General features: G+C 30.9%; 3 protein-coding genes across 3 annotated transcripts; all 3 read right to left on the reverse strand.

The window, feature by feature from the left end:
• Nucleotides 1099-2954, reverse strand: LOC109349300 (protein FLOURY 1-like). The gene has a single exon (XM_019590053.1). The coding sequence runs from the start codon at nt 2535-2537 to the stop codon at nt 1701-1703; it is 837 nt and encodes a 278-aa protein (XP_019445598.1). The 5' UTR covers nt 2538-2954; the 3' UTR covers nt 1099-1700.
• LOC109349301 lies at nt 3568-4995 on the reverse strand. The gene has a single exon (XM_019590054.1). The coding sequence runs from the start codon at nt 4776-4778 to the stop codon at nt 3783-3785; it is 996 nt and encodes a 331-aa protein (XP_019445599.1). The 5' UTR covers nt 4779-4995; the 3' UTR covers nt 3568-3782.
• LOC109350402 lies at nt 11805-12536 on the reverse strand. Its single transcript, XM_019591643.1, has one exon. It carries the CDS (start codon nt 12534-12536, stop codon nt 11805-11807), a length of 732 nt encoding a protein of 243 aa, XP_019447188.1.

Genomic DNA, 19945 nt, shown 5'->3' on the forward strand with positions numbered 1-19945 from the left:
CTTAATGAATACTCATATTCCTTTTCCTTAAAAAGGTGAAGAATAACTCAATAACCACACATCTATAAACCATTTTGAATGACAATCCAAACTATCTTTTATCATAGTGCATCCATCAATATTACTTCTAACAAAACAAGTTTACAAACGCAATGATTCAAATGAATACCCAAACACACACAAAATCACATTTTTATTGTACATCATGGCACAAAATCAATTCTTTTAAAGTAACTTTCCTATTCTAACCAGTTGAGAGACATATATTCATACACCTTTAAGCGTTAAGATTTACAGAAAGGTTATAATACCATATATACATTTTAGAAGGGTGACAATGATACTAAAGTTGAAAAGACCTAATTTGATTGAGATCTGAGAACTTTCTACATTAGCAAATTGATATAAATATGCTCAGTTCCATAGAAAATAAGGAAGGGGAAAGATTAATGTAAAATCATTCTATAAAGGTAAGCTAAGGTCTATTGTTAGATTATTACCTCAATCATTTATCATCCTTTATTTTACTTTAACGACAATTTATGTTCTTGAGTCAAGTCATCAATCTCGTGTTATTTGTTTTTGTGGTTCATAAAAAGCTTCTCTAATTAAGATTGAGTAAAGTGTATTCATTTGATCATTCAGTGAATTAAGATCTTGATACACGTTTAACCAACAAAGAGTGGATCTTTAAGCTCAAGAGTTTTATTCTTCACAAGTAGTTCGTGAAATCTAATATCTATCCATGATTATATCTCCATACTAACGGATTTGGGTACAACGGAATGGATAGCAAAGCTTACTAGATCCCACATGAAGACATTTTGTACCATGTACTTTGTTGTTAAATTGGAAAAAAATATATATAAACACACATGTTACCTTTTGGCAAGGGAAGGAAATCAAGGAAAATTGGAAATCGACAAGTCTCTATGCTATAAATCTCATACTACATACTCTTCTTTTGTTTTGACAGTACATAAAGATATACTAATTCTCACCAACATTTTCCAGAGACCACAGAATGGTGAGTTCCACCATCTCGGGTTATCATCCAAGATCCAACCTTATTTTCCAGAGATATCTATGATTATTTTTAGGAACTTTCATCGTGTGAAGAATAAAGGAAATAAGATGTGTGGATACGTTGACACATGTGACTTCTATTAACAGTTAATCCTAAGGATCATGAAATCTTTAGTTGAAAGACAATAACTGGTGAAATAAAACTCTCAAATAACCCTAGAAAATGTCCACTCTCCAATGCATATAGAATAAATAAATAGAGGCTAACGTACAAGGTACTTGAAAATTTATCTGCTCCAATGAACTCATCAATTAGTCGAATAAACTTGAACGTTTAGGCTCACTTAATGTCTAATTCAAATAATAATCCCTGCAATGTCAATAGTTTCAATGCAATTCATTCAACAAAATTACACTAATAAACCTGAATGGAATACACTAATTCACTATATCCACTACATGCATAGTATATATTACTAACCACCCTGCATAAATTTATTCACAAAGCTACACTAAGAAACCTGAAACTTGAGTTTAATCCACAATGGAAAAGAGTTTAAATTGGTCTTGAAGATTATTATTAATTTATGGATAAATACAATTTACATTAAGAAACCAAAACAGGTCAGAAGAAAACTCATGTAAACATGTTTCTATATAGAAAATTTGAGAACTTACAAGGTCTGTGACTCGGTTTCAGAAGAGCTAACTACTGAACCATCCCGACTGATATCAAATTCAAGTTGGTTTATTTCATCTTCGCTTAGATACTGCTTCAGTTCCTCCCTATAAATCCCTATCTGCTCTTCCAAGTAACTCCTCTGAGACTCATGCTGGGTGATTGTCCACTCCAATGACTCAATCACCTCCTGATCATAATCCAGCTTCTGCTCAGCCATTCTCTGGAATTGGTTGGCTTGAATTTCTGCCGAGCACTTCTCCCTCTGAACCCTCAAAATCATCGCCATTGCTTCCTCTGCCGATGAAGCAGCTGCTGTTCTTTCCTTCTCAAGCTCTGCAAATGCTGCATCAGCTTTTTGCCTCTCAGTCTTGACCAATTTTCTCAGCGCCATTACGTCTAACACCTCATCCTCACCAACAACCTCTCTTTCACTCTCATGAGTCTCATCCTTCCCTTCAAAACCCTCTTCCCAATTAAGGTTCATTTTCCCTTTAGCAACACTAGAACTCATATCACTCTTAGAATTCACATTCTTAGTAGAGGATTTTAATATCAAAGGGTCATCTCTCGCATTTTCTAAAGATGCAATTTTTAATCCAGAAACTTGCCAAACCCCGTTTTCCAAACACAAACGAATTCTGGGTATGCCTCCAAAATCGCTTTGAAATCGTAACGAACTCTTGGAATACCAACCAAAACGGAAAACCTTGAAACAGAACAAGCACGTGAGAAACATGCCGAGCGAGTTGAGAAATGTAGAGAAGCAACCGAGAAGGACATAGCCACAACCGAACTCTGTTAGAAAATTGAAAGAGGAAGGGATATCCATGAAAGAGAAGAAATCAACAGAAAACTCCTCCGATGATGAAAGTGAATAAGAGTCAAAGTCTGCATCTGAGAATGAAAGGATAATTTGACGGAAGAACTAATCTTATCGTGAAAGGGAAAATGAATGAATGATGGAAAATTCGTGAAAAGGGTGAATTGATGTTATTGTTGTTTGGGTTGGTGAATGGGAAGAGAGTGAAAAATGAAAGGATTATATGTGTAGAAGGTGTAACGTTGTATTGCATCACTGTTGCATTGCATGAAATCGCAGAGAGGAGATTGAGAAGGAAGAAGAAGCTGGAAGATGGTGGTGAATGGAGGAGGATGATCCGAAAAAATAGATGATGGTCACTTGGACCATTTCAGATCATAAACTTGTTTATGATTACCTACTCATCAAAAACATCAATTCGGATGTTGTGTTCTGTCTATCTTAATTGCACTTTTCATCTTAAATTAGCCAAATTACACTTTATTCATTCAATTAATTATTGTTTTTTTTAAAGGAATTATATATATTTTTGGAGTTTAATATCTAATAAAACTATACATTATTAATTTATTATCTTCCTTCTTATTGAGTAGAATGGTAATATGGGTTTAGCCCAACGGGCCAAACCATTTGGATTGACATTTTTAGCAAGTTGGGTTGAGAATTTGAGTCATTTTAATAATAATGGTTAGGTCAGGCTAAACTGACCCGTATTACTACCCCTAATATAGTTCTCCATGTTTATCTACGAATTTCTGTAAGAGAAATATATACATATGTGGTCAGTAGATAAGTGATTTGTCTTTTATCTAAAAATAAATATTGACCATGTTTATTTTTTTAATCTGGACCAATCACCTCGGACCAAACCATGCCATTGGGTAATGGAGTAACTTTCACATCTTTTTTTCACGTTTGCACATTTAACTTAAAAAATAAGTTAATCCCTGCTCCCACCCATAAATCTTAAAAAATCTAAACCTAACTATCGTCGTAAATGATCATTAGCTCATTACAAGAGCCCCATATCCAACAAATCTGTCTCAACCTTATTGCATTCCCTCTACATTGTTGAATCTCAACCTGCTTCTGCACAATATTTTGTTATCACTTTCACATGAAAGTTCAATTCAAATCAGCATATATATTATATAATCATTTAGAAGCACAAAACTTCAAAATTGAAACTACAAATAAAAAACTTCAAAACCAAAATCTATGCCAACAATACACAACTCTAATAACATATATAGATTATGCTTTCTTCAATTCTTCACTCTTATCTGCCTCTTTTGAGTTCTTCCCATTCCTTTTCTCATCAGAGCTTTTTCCACCATTCCTCTCAAATTCTCTGTACTTACCAAGCTCGAAACCTCCTCCGCTGCCAATTTCTCGCCGGAGATTCTCTATTGCATTCCTCAGCAACCCATTCTCCCCTTGCAGGACTTCCAATTGCCTCTTCACATTCAAACACACCTCCACCACATCGCGGTTCACCGGAGAATCCGTTCCAGCAGCAACCTTCGAATCACCACTGCCATTCAGAAGCTCCACCCCAATCTTATCCATCACCAGAAACGGAATCTTCTGAAACGCAATTCCAGGCGTCGCTTTACCACCACCACTCTTAATCTCGGACGGAACCCTAACTCCCCACCGGAAATTCACAGCCGCTCGATTCATAACGGGAAAAGTCGTCCTCGCCGCGACCTCCATGCCGGAGAACAAATTCGCAATCGCACCAACAGCCGGAGAATCGCTTCCAAAAATATGAACCTTATCGGAAGAGAACGATCCCATCACCGGCGAATCAACAACCTCAAACGAAACGTCGTCGTTACGGGTCCGACCACGGCCTTTCTTATCGAAAATCGAGGACTGAGACTTCTTGAAAGAGAAATCCCCAAACCTCGGTTTGAAGTGAAGCATAAAAATAGGATTAGGGTTTCCGATTCCACTACGAGTGAGCAAATTGAACTCGCAACTCATGTGCATGGAGCTTGAAACCGGAGAACCGAAGGATCCGGTTCCGGTTTTGAGTATGAGTGAAAAGGGATTACCGGAGTCATTGGGTCTGTAAGCGACTTTGATGGACGGTCCAGATTGAAAGAAAGTGGCAATGTTGAGAGTGAGTTCTTTGGGATCAGAAGCTACGATGCTCGATTGGAAAGGGAAACCGAGAATGTTGAGTGGGACTTTGGCCCTCAACAATGGCTTTTGTTCTTCACGGAATTTGAGTGAAGCTTTCATTATTGTGAAATTGGGATTTGGGGGTAATGGAAAGAAAGAGAAAGCCTAGATGTATGAATTGGATTTGTTTGTTTTATTATAAATAAACTTTATTTAAATTTTTAAGGAAATTGAATTTTGAAAAGACAAAAAGATTGGGATTGGGCAAGGATTCCGCCAAAACTCATTTGTTTTCAACACAGTAGCATTGTGATGTTGAAATCTGATTATGCGGATCCGTTATGCTTCGCTATTCGCTATTCATACGATTTTATTTTGGTGACTTGGGTTGTGAGGCCTAAATCCTAATCGTTACAATATCCCACAAAATCTTCTACTTTATTGAACCCTACATTATCTAATATCTATACACAAATAATATTATAAAGATTTAAATATAATGAATACATTATTCAGTATTAATTTACATTAGTTTTATTTAATAATCAATAATAATTGAAAAATAAATGTGAATGATACAATGACAATATAAAAAATTCTTATATCGTCACTGAATACATTTCTTTTCTTTTTTTATTTAAAAATAATTAGAAATTTTTAATGATTAAAAATAGTTTTATATCACATGCCAATCTATACTGAAGTCTCTCAAGGAGGATATTGGTTTTACAATATCTTACTCATATATGTAAATATTTCTTAAATAAAACTATCTAATGATAATGAAGGGGGATATCGCTTACAATAATTTATTATATGTTAGTATTTTTATTTGCTCGCGGCATATAAGTTAATTATCTTATCCGTTTCATCTAAACCTTAAGTTTTTCCTAGATATATCTTAAGTTAGAAAAGAAAAAGACTTTCTAAAAAACAATTTAATCAAATAGTCTAAAAAAAATTGAATAGTAACTATTGAAATATCAAAAAAATATTGGCAAAAACTTTAAGTTTTGATGAGATTTATTGATATGAGTAAATTAGATATATGTTTGTAGAGGTGAGCATAGGCCGAGTTGGGACGGATTAATAATTGTCCTTATTCGGTCCTGAATATTGTTTGAGTCATTTTTTGAACTCGGACTCAGCCCTAGACTTGAAGCTAACCCGACCCTAAATATCGATCGGGTCAGCCTTTAAATCTGACCTTAGACCCGATTAAATATAATGCATACTCCTTTTAGATAAAGAATTCTAATTATTTATTATTATGAATATGTAATTTGACATATCAAATAATATATGAATATATATATATTATTAATCATGTATATATGATAAAAATTATAGAATCAATGATACTTTCGACCAAAATGTACCATTACTTTGTACATATTTGAATAGAAACATATACAAACATAACGAGTGAGTGACCATGGGATAGGACAGATCATGCTTCATCCCTACCCGACCCTAAACAGTGACCAGGTCTATTTTTTGAACTCGGACCCTACCTTAGACCTGACCCTATTCTTGCCCAATCATGATCAGACGTGTCGAGTGAAATGAGTAGCATCAATAGTTTGATAAATTATTATTCTAAAAATTAAAAAATAAGAATTTATAATTTTTCTCTCCTCTCACTCATCCATGTGAATCCTTTAAAACGTATATCGGATTAAGAAGGAGTGAATGGAGATATCATTCATATTTAAAACTTTATGTTTTTAACATATATCTTCAAATCTTAGTTATATTAATTTAAGGAAAAAATGAGTTAAATCTATATTTTTAATTTTGACAAATATTACAAATGAAATGAATGAAGATGTCATTCTAATTTAAGTGATCAAGTTCTTGAAATAAGTACAAAATATAGTAAAAGAATTTATATTGGGGATACTAATTCTTTCTTTGACTTCCACGAATTGTCTTTTCCAAAACAAACCTACGTCAATGCTTGCTGCTATTATCCCTTAACATAATTGATCATTCAAAAATAGATTTCTTAACATCAACCGTAGCGTAGAAGATGAAAAGTTGAACAAGTAAAAGATTGTAAGTTTATTACTTATCAAAACTCAATTTTTTAGTAATGTTTTTTTATGTTTTTTTTCAACTCTATCTTAAGAAATATTCAAAACTCTTTTATTTAGTAATTTGGAATAACTTTATAACAACCGATTGAGAAGGATTTAGAATTAATCAAAAAGTAAGTTCTTTGAATGTGATACATAGTTATTTAAAGTTTCAAGAAAACTAGGATGGAGGCTATGACTTTTTTTATTACCCAACATTATTCTCATTTTTTGTTGTTAATAAAAACATCTTTTTTAAAAATTGAATCCTAAACCTTGAAAGTTAAATCATTTTACTCCATTAAATCAACGTCTTATTAAACTAAAAGTCATAAATATTAAAGAGAAAATGTATCATTTAACAACTCGTGTTAATACCATAAAATAGTTGTAAAGTGTACTTAATTAGACCAAAATACATCTATCTTTTTCTTTCATTGTTAGTAGACAAAGGGTAACGACATAAAGGACACATGTGACTTGTTTGCAGCCATTGCATGATACAGTGATGGTGAAACACATGATCACATGGCATTGTTGTAATCTCTACATCATCATCCTCATCTTCTTTCTCTCCATAGAACTTTTCCAAACATATTTGGCATTGTTGTGGAAGCTTATATGTTTTCAAAGATTGTATGTCCTTGTCAGATGCCGGAACCATCTTCACATCTTCTTGCATGGACAATTGTTCTTCTCTGGCCAACTCTTCATCACTGGTGTTAATGGGTATGTCAATGATAATATTTAAATCACAATCAAAAGATTCACCTCTTGAATTTGAAGATTTTGCAAATCCATGATTTGAAGCATCATCATTGTAAAGTCGTCGGAGCTGAGCTATGATCTCGCATGATACGTTCTCAATATAACGTGGAGAAACGTAGTTCAAGAGGGTTTCATATGATGAGTTGATTAAATATCTTTGAAGGAAATCTTTATGGTTAATTTCAAAAGCATGTTTGCAGGGTAGGGTGATAGAGGCTTCGAACAAGGGTACTGTGTCTATGATAGGTGGATCAGAGTTGGGATCATCATTGATTGGAAGGAAATATTGAATAATGAATTTGGCTTCAATTCTAAAGGAGTCCGTGAGTTTTATGTTTCGGGGTTGTTGTTGTTGGTGGACATAACATTCATACCACGTTGGATGATCCATGATGATGAATGAAAAAGGAATAGAGGAAATTTGTGGCTTCTGTTATGAGTGAAGGTATGTATTTATATAAGGGTTTTTAGATGCTATCTTTACTTTGAATAGCTTGCTATGAGGTAAAGTAGTAGAATTGGATTAAATCTTAAAGATTTTAAAAGATACAAAATAAGTACAATTTAATGAAAAGAAGATATATGAATATATTTGATATTAATTGATAGGAACGAAATCACAAGTAAAAACCATTATCAGATCCAAGGAAATAGTTAATATTACTGCAAATTGAATTCTTTTAGTTATCAAGTATCAGAACCTAATCCGAACAAATGTATTATTGGAGAAAAATTTCATCATGAAAACAATATAGATAATCGATTAACTGTGTAAGTATTAATTGATTAACACAATTGTTAATCGATTAACTAATGAGAAAATCACGTGAAACATTAGTTGATCAATTCTTATAATAAACACATTTTACACATTTAACACATGTTGAATTATTTTACAACACGTGTTTATTAGTTAGTTAATTAGGTAAGTTTGTTACCTATTCATCTACTATAAATAAAGTTTTTCATGTTTTGATCAATAATGAGAAATATCATAATATTCATTTTACGCTTTCGCAATATATTATCAAAGCCTTCGTTCTGAAGACTTTGGTTACAGTTGCACATTCTCTACAATTATTATTATCTTTCTCTTCCAAGATTTAACAAATGTTATGAATGAGAAGGAGAAGAAGGACAAGAACTACACTTCCAAGAAGGCTAGAAAATATGTTGGTGATGCTGCTTAGAAAACAACAAGTTATGAAGGCAAATAAGATCATCCAAAATTCATCATTTTACTCGCTACCAATTACCTAATCAGGATGCCACAATAAAATGATCACCTCAACTAGCTTTTTCTTCTCTGTTCATTCGGTAGATGCTGTCTTTTCACAAGAAGTTAAAGAAAATTATGGAGTGCAACAAAGATGAAGCTATTAGGGCCAAAGAAAAGTAGTGTGGTATTCCTCATGTCTATAGTATTAATGTCATGCTTGTGATCATGCTTTGAAGATGGTTATAATTTGTTTTAAATATCTTATTTGTAAAGGGAATATTAAAATGCTATCAAGAAAATGTATACAGTTCACGTCAAGAAATTGAATGTTTTGATTAGGAGCAACAAAGGGAGCTTCAACAATGTAAAACTATGGAAAAATCATGGGAATATGGTCAAGATTTCCGACCAGGAAAAAAATAATGAAGTTATTGAGAAAATCCAATCACATCAGGATCGAGATTTTGATCCATCACATTGTTATCAAATCAAATTATCAAGCTGGAGTCATTAACATTTACCCTCCAGCTTGAGGAGGTATTGGAGAACAAAGTCACCATAAAAACAAGACATCAACAATAACAGTTAATCGATTAACTGTATAGTTAACCGATTAACTAGGTAAGTGTTAATTGATTAACACCATTGTTAATCGATTAACTGGTTAGAAAATCAAGTGAAATAATGGTAGAACAATTCCTATAATTGACACATTTTACACGTTTTACACATTTAACAAATTAGAATTGTTTTACAATGTGTGTTTATTAATTAGTTAGTTAGGTAAATTTGTTACCTATTCATGTACTATAAATAATGAATTTCATGTCTTGATTAATAATGAGAAATATCATAATATTCATTATGAACTGCTTTTGGTAGGGAATCTAAAGAATTCAGTCGGAAGACTAGAGTAAAAAATATACGAGAAAATATGTTTTAGGAGGAAGATATATAACTAAAGAAGATAATTAATATGTATCATTAATTTTAGAGTAAGGTTCCTCAAAAACTTTATGTTTACTAATTTAGTTTCTCATAAATAAAAAAGCTAAAGTGATTCTAAAAAATATTAAATTCAGATCAAATTAATTATTTTTAGCATATTTTATGACAGTTAATAAAGACTATTTTGATTTACGTTCATAATTATTAAATACTATTTCGAATTTTCTTAGTATCAAATTGATAGACACGGATTTTTTTAAGGATTAGAGCGAGTATTAAATATGTGTGGCAAATGAATAAATTTGAATGAATTTAATTTGGAAAGATGGAAAGTCATTTATCAATCTATATAACTTCATTTAAATCACATTTTAAGTTATCTCATATGCAAATTCAATGGATGGATTATGATCGATCATAGATTCCATTTTCATATATTTGGATGAATTAATATCCAATCTATTTGATTTTTTTATTATAACTAAAAATACTATTGAAGAAAATTATATTTAAAACTACTATCTCACTATCATATTTTTTTTAAATCATCTTTTTAAAAAACACTTTTAAAAATTATGTTTTAAAAAAAAAAGTGTTTTTAATTTATCTTAAATTTTTTTTTTAAATTCTAAAAAAAGTAGTTTTTTAGAAAGTTTAACAAATACTTATATGTATTATGTACTTAACAATAAAAATTAATATAAACTACATCATCATGTCATATAATTGATTTAATTTTAATAACAATAAAAAATGAGTGAGAATTATGGATGAATTTCAACAAATTTAATTTTCTTAAATACTAAATAAAATTGAAAACGTTTGGTTTTTGGATGAATGAGATATTAATTGAATATTATGTACGAATTCAAATACAACCATTACTAATTAAAGTTATATATTGAATTTCATCTGTTTAAATTAATTAGCTCTAATGGATGAATTCGGATAAATTAAATTTTCAAAGAAGTTGGATAGATTGTAAACTATAAATAATTCTACCACCTCTAATATTTAAGCTTAATTTTATATGAAAAATGAGGATTAAAAAGATAAATGAACTTTATTTTTTAGTTATCTTGTCACCATGAACTAACTTTTAATATTAATAATTTATATATACTTATAACTTATTTTATCAATATTTTTTATTGACAATTGTTTTTACTTAAATCCTTAAATTTCTAAACAGTTACCTATAAATATGATTTTTTGGTCATTAGTTTTATTTACTCCTTAGAAAATAATATTAATAGATAAAGATATTTTTCCTAACATAATTTTCAAATACTATAATTTTATGAGGACTATTTCTCTTAATTATTTATATTTATTATTTGGATACATCTTGAACATATTTTGTACATTATCATCTCAAATAACGTATATATTTTTTATCTCCCTAAACTAAATCTATTAGAATACAAATTTTCTCTGATGGGAAAGACGAATATAAAGATGCTAATATATATATATATATATATATATATATATATATATATATATTTAAAAATTGAAAAAAGAACGTGGCAAGATAGGTTAAAAAGGATACAGGTTAATTCAAGTGTAATCAAGAGAGTAAATATCAACTTTCATCCTTAAAAGTTCTTTGTAGATCAATTTGGTCAGAGAAAAATTAAAACCCAAAACTCTTTTGTGGTAAGAAATATTCAAAACTCTTTAAATAGTAATTAGGAGTAAATTTATAAGCAGTTTGTTACGGAGAGTTTGTTTGAGAGAGTTAATAATTAGAACTATTCAAAACTATTTAATTTAGTTTGTTTCAGAGATTTAGTAATTAGGAATTTCATATTACAGAGAGTTTGTTTTAGAGATTTAGTAATTAGGAATTTCATATTACAGAGAGTTTGTTTCGGATAAATAGTTATTAAAGTTTGAAGAAAACGACAAAGGATGCAAGAATTGGAAATAATCTATAATAAAAGATCAATATAAACTTGTTTTGGATTACCGTGATACTATTTTTATCTTTTTATTAATAAAGTTTTCCTTGTTGATAAAAAAATATAAATATAAACTAAAACTAAAAAATATTAGAAGTGAACAAATATCATTCAAGAACTCAGGTTAATATCATATAATGTTGTGAAATGTAATCAAATCAAAATACATTTATCTTTTTCTTTTGTTGTCAGTAGATAGAGGGGAACGACATAAAGGACACATGTGACTGGTTTGCAGCCATTGTATGATACAATGATGGTGAAAGACATGACCACATGGCATTGCTGTGATCTCTACGTCGTCATCATCTTCTTTCTCCCCATAGAACTTTTCCAAACATATTTGGCATTGCTGTGGAAGCTTGTATGTTTTCAAAGACTGCACATCTTTGTGAGATGCTGGAACCATCTTCACACCTTCTTGCATGGACAATTGTTCTTGTGCACCCAACTCTTCATCACTAGTGTCAATGGGCACATCAATGCTAATATTTACATCGCAACCAAACGATTTGCTTCTTAAATTTGATGATTTTGTGAATCCATGACTTGAAGCATGACTAATGTAAAGTTCTCGGAGCTGAGCTATTATCTCACATGATTGGTTCTCAATCTGATGTGGAGAACCATAGGTCAAGAGGGTTGCATATGATGAGTTTCCTAAGTATTTTCGAAGGAAATCTTTATGGTTAATTTCAAAGATATGTTTGCAGGGTAGGGTGATAGAGGTTTGGAACAAGGATATTGTATCTATGATAGGTGAATGAGAGTTAGGATCATTGATTGGGAGGTAATATCGAAGGAGGGCTTTAACTTCGATTTTGAAGGAGTCTTTGAGTTTTAGGTTTCGGAGTTGTTGTCGTTGCTGGACCCAACAATGGTACCATATTGGATTATCCATGTTGATGAGTGAAAGGGGAATAGAGAAAAACCGTGGGTTGTGTTATTAATGGACGTAGGTATTTATAGAAGGATTTTTATTAGATTGTATCTTTATTTTGAATAGCTTGCTTTTAGAATTGGATTAAATCTTGAAGAAAAGAAAAATCGGAATAGAGTAAGAAAAAATTATTACCCAAATTGGAATAGAGTATCTCTTGGTATAAGAAGATAAGTTATTTCCTCCTACCAGTGAAATTATGACATGTGTCACGTTTTATCATTTTCTATGAAAAGATTTTTAAAAATAAACAAAATAGCACACATGTCACATTTTTACTGGCTAGAGGAGATAAATTATCTCATGATATAATACATTATTCTCTATCCAAATTCAATGATAATAGTTACATATTATTTCAATTTGAATTCTTTTCTTTAGCATAACCTAGCGTACACTATATTAAACCAATGTACTGTTTTTCGATTAAAATGAAATTAACTAGAAATTTTGGTTTGGAAGGTTACAAAAAATATATATACTAGAAAAGATTTATACGAAGAATATATATATATATATATATATATATAAATAAATAATGAGGATAATTAATATAAATTACATTTTATATGAAAATCAAAATTAAAAGATAAATATATATAATTTTATCAATGATTATAATATCATTAATTAATTGTTAATCTTAATTTTTTATGTATGTTTTATAAATCAAATTTGTTGTTCTAATATTTTCTATATGAGAAATTACAACGATAATTGTGGAAATATAATTTCAAATATTCTAATTTTATGAGTATTATTTCTCTTAATTATTTATATGTATTTTGAACATATATGTTATCTCTACTAAATCAATAAGGTGTTGGTCTAGTGGTGTAAAGCTCCGCTAGATCTACATTATAAATGAGATGTCAATGATTAATTCTTGAAAGTAATATTTATTAAAAGAACAATCATAAATCTCAAGAACTATTTGTCCCTTATACAAAATGTTAGAATATAAGGTTTTTAGTTCAAAAAAACTAAAATCTTTGTTGATGAGAAAGACCATAAGTACATAGAGATGCTAATATATATAATTTTATATTTTAATTGAAAAGATGATATTCTAAGATAGGTTAAGAGGGAGAATTTACTAAATTAAGCTGGCCAGTCTACTTATAAAAAAAAAGTATCAAAGTGTAAAATAATATATATATATATATATAAAATTTAATATGTATATATTGATACTGTAATTGTTTTTTTATTGTCAATAAATCTTTTATCATTGATTTATTAATCACAGTTGAGTATCTGAAATAAAGTAATACAATTCAAATGATAGATGATGTATTTACATTGTAAAAAACTTGATACTCATAGTGCACATATATTAAGCTCTTATATATATATATATATATGTTAAAATTAAAATTAATTTGACTTCCGCACGTGGAAAAATATTTTCCATTTGACCATAATTATCTTGATTAAAACTTCCCTAAGGTGATTACTTTGGTGTCAGTGGTTAACGATTGGACAAAAGTGTCATTCCTCATAGTCTAATTATCTTGTTATTTTATGCATAAGTGACGTATCATATCTCTCTAATATTTCAATTATCTCACATTTATTTATTGACAAATATAACATAAAAATCATGGATCTATATCTTGTCATACTTGTCATTGCTATTGTTCCCATTACAATAATCATGAAAATTTATCTATTGGTTGCCATTTGACCATAATTATCTATATTAAAACTTCCGTAAGATGATTATTTTGGTGTCATTGGTTAAGAAACACAAGTGAAATTCCTGATAATCTAATCATCTTCTAATTTTATGCATAAGTGACATATCATATCTCTTTAATTTTCAATTATCTCCCATATATTTAATGGCACATATAACATAAGATAAATCATATAATGTTAAACTATTGATGGATCTCTATTTTGTCATAGTTGTCATTGCTTACTATTTCTTCCGTTACAATAATCATGAAGATTTACTAACTAATTGTTGCACTTTTTGTTTCCCATCAATTGATTTGAAATTTATGTATAAAAAAAAATGATCTAAAGTTATTCTATTTCAAAAACTCGTTACATTTGTTCACCGGTTCACATCGTAAATTGAAATTAAGAAAGAGTTGATTGAAAAAATCTCTAATTATTTAAAATTTAGTTGAGATAACTAAGTTTATAAAATTGAAATTATCCAACTCTATCATGCACACTGCGAATGAACAAACAGCATTGCTGATTTACAAAAGAAGTTGATAAAAGGATATCATTGCTGGTTTGATAAAAAGATTGGCATAGAGATCATTACTAATGTAATATCATGATTAAATGTCACTTATTTACTTATGTATTCACTAGTACATTGACAGACACTTCGTGTCTGCCGATCCGCATTCTTATTTCCTAGTATTAAATATTTAAGAGAACTGTATTATATTTTTTGTGATAAAAGAAATATGAAAACGAATTGTAATTCTTTTAAAAAAACTACATTGATAATATGATATTTTTAGGTATGTAACTTTCTCTAACTCCTATTAATATTTTTTATTATGTATAAAAACATTGTAATAATAGTTAATTAGAAGGGTAAAATAGGCAAAAAGAAATTACACAATATTAAATAGTTATAAGATGTTTTGGCTTTATATATAACTAGCGTGTTGACAGGCACTGCCGACCCGCATTCTTATTTCCTAGTATTAAATATTGAAGAGAATCGTATTATATTTTTTATGACAAAAGAAATATGAAAATGAATTTTAATTCTTTTAAAAAACTACATTGCCAATACGATATTTTTAGGTATGTAACTTTCTCTAACTCCTATTAATATTTTTATTATGTACAAAACCATTGTAATAATAGTTAATTAGAAGGGTAAAATAGACAATAAGAAATTACACCATATTAGGTATTTATAAGATGTTTTGGCTTTATATATAGTATAGATAAAATATTTGTCACAGTGTAATTAAATAATGTTATATTTATTAAATAACTCATAATTTCCTCTCATTTTATATATATATATATATATATAACGATTGATGAGTAATACATTTACACCTAAGTTAAGTTATATTCAATTTCAACTATTCATTTTCTTAAATCCAACAAACCAAATTAGAGTGAAAATGAATAGTTAAGATCTCTCATAGGCATAACTTTCAGCTCTGCTAGATTCCACTAGGTCATGTTTGATTTTGGGCACCCACGTTTCGGTATAATTCATTGGTTTTTGTAAAATAGGCACATAAGCCAAAGTGAGAATCATTGTCGTGACGATCTTACTCTCCAGACCAAAAATTGTCATTATCCCCTCTAACCACGTCATGCCAAAAAGAAAAAAGATAATTAACAATAGATGGACAACGTGTATTCATTCCTGCCTTAGGAAAGGCTTCAACAAAGGTTTTTTTTTCATTTTCTCAAATGACCAAAGACCATGAATCCCAAAACTATCAAGATTCATCACATATTTGTTAATCTTCCAGCCATTCAGGAGAGCGGTGGTTCTAGGCCATTGTAAGACCAAATCATAACCATTCACATCAGAAGTTACAAGACCGACGTTGAAAAGGATAAAAATTGCTAGGACAATAAATGCAACCGATATTTTAGTTTTTTATTAGAACTGTTGGAGATATGAGCATCAACAAAGATCAATGATTATGGTATATATAGGACTGGAAGGAGAGGAATACAATCGGAACATATTATACATTTGATTAAGTGTTTTTGTTTGTAGAAAGAAAAGAATAAAATAAGAAATTTACTTCTGCTACATGTTTTCCCAAAAGACTAAATGAGAAATATAATTAAAACACTAACCTAAAAGGAAATATAATCTTTTCTCACTACAAGCTTAGAAACTCTATGCACCTAAAGTCGAGGTGATTGTTAAGTGCCATTTTGTGAATAAAATGTATATGATTTTGGGGCATTTTGTGTGTAGTCGTGATGTAAATTGCGTACAACTTCCACGAACTTAGTTAGTTTTGTTTTGTTTTGGAACTTACATGTGTTTATGTCAAGTGTCGAATAAGAACCGCGAAAAAGAGGAGAAAAATGAGAAGTTTAGGGTTATTGAACACTGCACCTCTGGTCTGAGCCACAGTCTCGCCCAAGCAGGAAGAATGTCCATCGCCCAAGCGAGGGGACTGTCGCTCAAACGACAAATGGAAGAAAAAAATGCTCAAATCCTTGTGTGTCCCTCGCTTGGGGGACTGTTGCTCAAGCGACAGTTGAAGAAAAAAGGTCATTGCCCAAGCGAGAGCACCTCGCCCAAATGAGGTGTTCATGTTGAAAGTGGTTCTTTCTCTCGCTCAAGCGAGAAACTCTAGCTTGAGTAGAGACCAAAAGTCTGGAATAGATAAAAGCATATATGAAAATCAAAAGAGGCGATCCAACCATTTTCCACACGAATTTAGAGAGAGTAATACCAGAGAGGATGAGAGAAGTCGTGGGAACGACTTTAGATCTATAATTTCTTGTAATTTCTCATGATAAGAGTGTTGTAATGGCAATGATAAGTGACTAGTTCTTCAGTGTTGGGATTGAAATGTAATCTTCTAACTCTTTTATTCTTTGATTCAATTCAAAAATATATTTTTGTTGTTTGATTTTGGAAAGTTTACTATGTGCTTAATGCTTGATTCTTCTTAATTTCTAGTTTCTTGATCTTGGATCTAAGTTTAACTAGGAAGTTAAACTTGGAATCGAATCTGGATAATCTTTCTTCATTCATCACCGATCTAGGAATGAACAAGGATGTATGAATTGCTTTTACATAAAATTTAATGCTAGATAATTGATTAAATATCCAAGGAATTGGCGTTTGATGAATTATCTAATAGTTTTGTAATCAAGGAACTAATACAAATGATTCGAAGAAAATGTTGCATCAAGATCAATAACTTCGCAAGTTTGATTACAAAGAGGAGGAATGATGAAAGTCAACCCCAACCATTTTTATTTTGTTTTAGAAAACCATTTTTAATTAATTGTTTTTGATAATCTAAACTAATGAACAACCTTAATTCTCAACTTTGTACATATCTACTCAATTTACTGTTTTAGAAAATAGTATAGACCTGAATTGTTCTCTAAGGATGATATCCCAATATTTACCAATTTTGTTACTTGAATGAAACAATTCACTTGCTATCCCAAAAATACCAACAATGATGATAAAAAGAAGAAGTCTTAAATGCTTGCAAACGATGAAAAACAGTAAACTTTGTTTTAGTTGTATAGAAATCTAGTAATATCTCACATGAGAAAGAAATGAAGTAAATATAGATGAAATACTTATCATATTAGATACAGTTCATGAAGTTAAACAAATTATGGAATGGTCATATGAACAAATAGATATTCAAAACATTGATGTTGTATGGTAGAAGCCTCAAGGCTAGACACATCAGAATGAAATAATGAAAAACAAGGAGGGAGGTTGATATTATTACCTTTGTAGCCAGATCGCATATAAACTCTCTTTTTGAAACGAAGAAAACTTTGTTCCTCACTCAATTGGAACAATGATCCTCTCCCCAAAAAATTCTTTATCCCTATATCCAAAACCAATTACATACTATCAAATAATATAAAAATATTATTGTATATTTTTTATTTTTCTTTTTATATAGGTATTTATATTTAATTAGTTCGAGACATAATAGGACATTGAAAATGGACAGAATAATAATCAACTGAATGAACATTATTTTTTTTGGTATATTATTTGTATATTATTTTTATTCGTATTTGTCTTCATAATATATTATATTTTGTTTAACTTAATTATATTTGTCATCATTTTTATTTAAAATGTCATACTTATTTCTCATATATAGATGGTCAGTGTAATATTTGTATATAAATTAGGTTCTTTTTATAGGTGTAAAATATAGATGAATAATTTGTATAATTTTACTAAAACTCATGTGTATCAGTGTAATTTACTCTTCTTTTTATATTGGTTTAAGTATCATTGAAGTCTTTTGTTGGGAAGGTTAGTTACAAAGATATAAATCAGGACAAAAAATGCTCTGCTAGGGCATGAAGTAAGATAGTGATAATCTCCAACAATCTTGGAAATACTAATGATGAACTCCAACATTCTTGGAAACACAATGATGAAGAACTTCAACAATCTTGGAACTACAAGGAATAAGCAAAAACCAGTTATCCCTTGGTCCTGTTTGGCCAATCTGGATGAATCTGGTCACGTAGAGGTCACCAAGGCTCCAGATCCAGCTCCAACATTCTTGGAAGTGCATAAGAACAAGTCTTTTGCTCAAGCTCTCAAGGCAACGTGTGACATCTAAATCTCCCAACTGCCTCAACCTTGTATCAAGGGGGATGCCATTGCTATTAAGATACCTGAAGAGGAGTACCAAGCAGGTCTTCAAAGGTGTAAATCTCACATTCACGGCAGACTCATCCTATCTAAGGGAGATTCACCCCTTAGGTTCACTGAGTTGAGAACGAAGCTTCAAGCTCTTTGGAAAATGATTGGAACATGGAGCATGATATCGTTGGGTCGATGGTACTATGAGTTTTCGTTTGCCTCAGTTGATGATATGAGGTCAATCTACGCAGTTGGGTCTTGGAGTTTAAAGCCAGGATTTCTTAGGCTATCACTATGGTCCCCTGATTTTAATCATAGCCTTCAGAAGGTGTCTCACTCACAGTGTTGGGTTAGGATCCTAGGTCTACCGCTGGAGTATTGGAGTCCTAGGATATTGTTCTCTATTGCTGGGGGTTTGGGTGTTCCAATTTCCCTGGATGATGCAACTTCAAGTAGATCTTTTGGGCACTTTGCCAGAATTTTGGTAGATGTTGACCTCAAGGGATCTCTGCCTAGTCAAATTTTGGTGGAAAGAGAAGGCTTTGCTTTCTTTGTTCACATTGAATACGAAAATCTCCCTGATTTCTGCTCAGGGTGCCAATCTATTGGTCACTTTCTCTCAACCTGTAGGAGAAATAAGGAAGTTGGAGTGGACCTTCCAAGGTTCAAGAAAGATACAATTGGGAAAAATCTTAAGGCTATGAATGACAGGGGCCCTGCTCCAAACAATGGTCCCAAAGTTATCAGCAAGAGCTCTGAGCTTGATAAGAGTAATGAGGTGGTAAAGGACACAATGGAGAATGATTTGGTCATAGAATTGGAGTTTGAGAATAATGTCAACCTTCAACCTGACCAAGTCCAAAAGGAGGGTACCCCCAACCCAAATGAGGAGGCCTCTGATCCTCATAGTTCATCAGATGATGACACTAGGGACACAACAGTGGAGGAGACTCAGGAGAATGAAGACATTCAACTAATGCCAGAAGAAAGATACATAGTCCAACAACATGGCCAGATGACTAATGTCTTGGCAGCAAAAGAG

This window comes from Lupinus angustifolius, chromosome LG06, assembly GCF_001865875.1.
Source record: "Lupinus angustifolius cultivar Tanjil chromosome LG06, LupAngTanjil_v1.0, whole genome shotgun sequence".
In the NCBI taxonomy this organism is placed as follows: domain Eukaryota; kingdom Viridiplantae; phylum Streptophyta; class Magnoliopsida; order Fabales; family Fabaceae; genus Lupinus; species Lupinus angustifolius.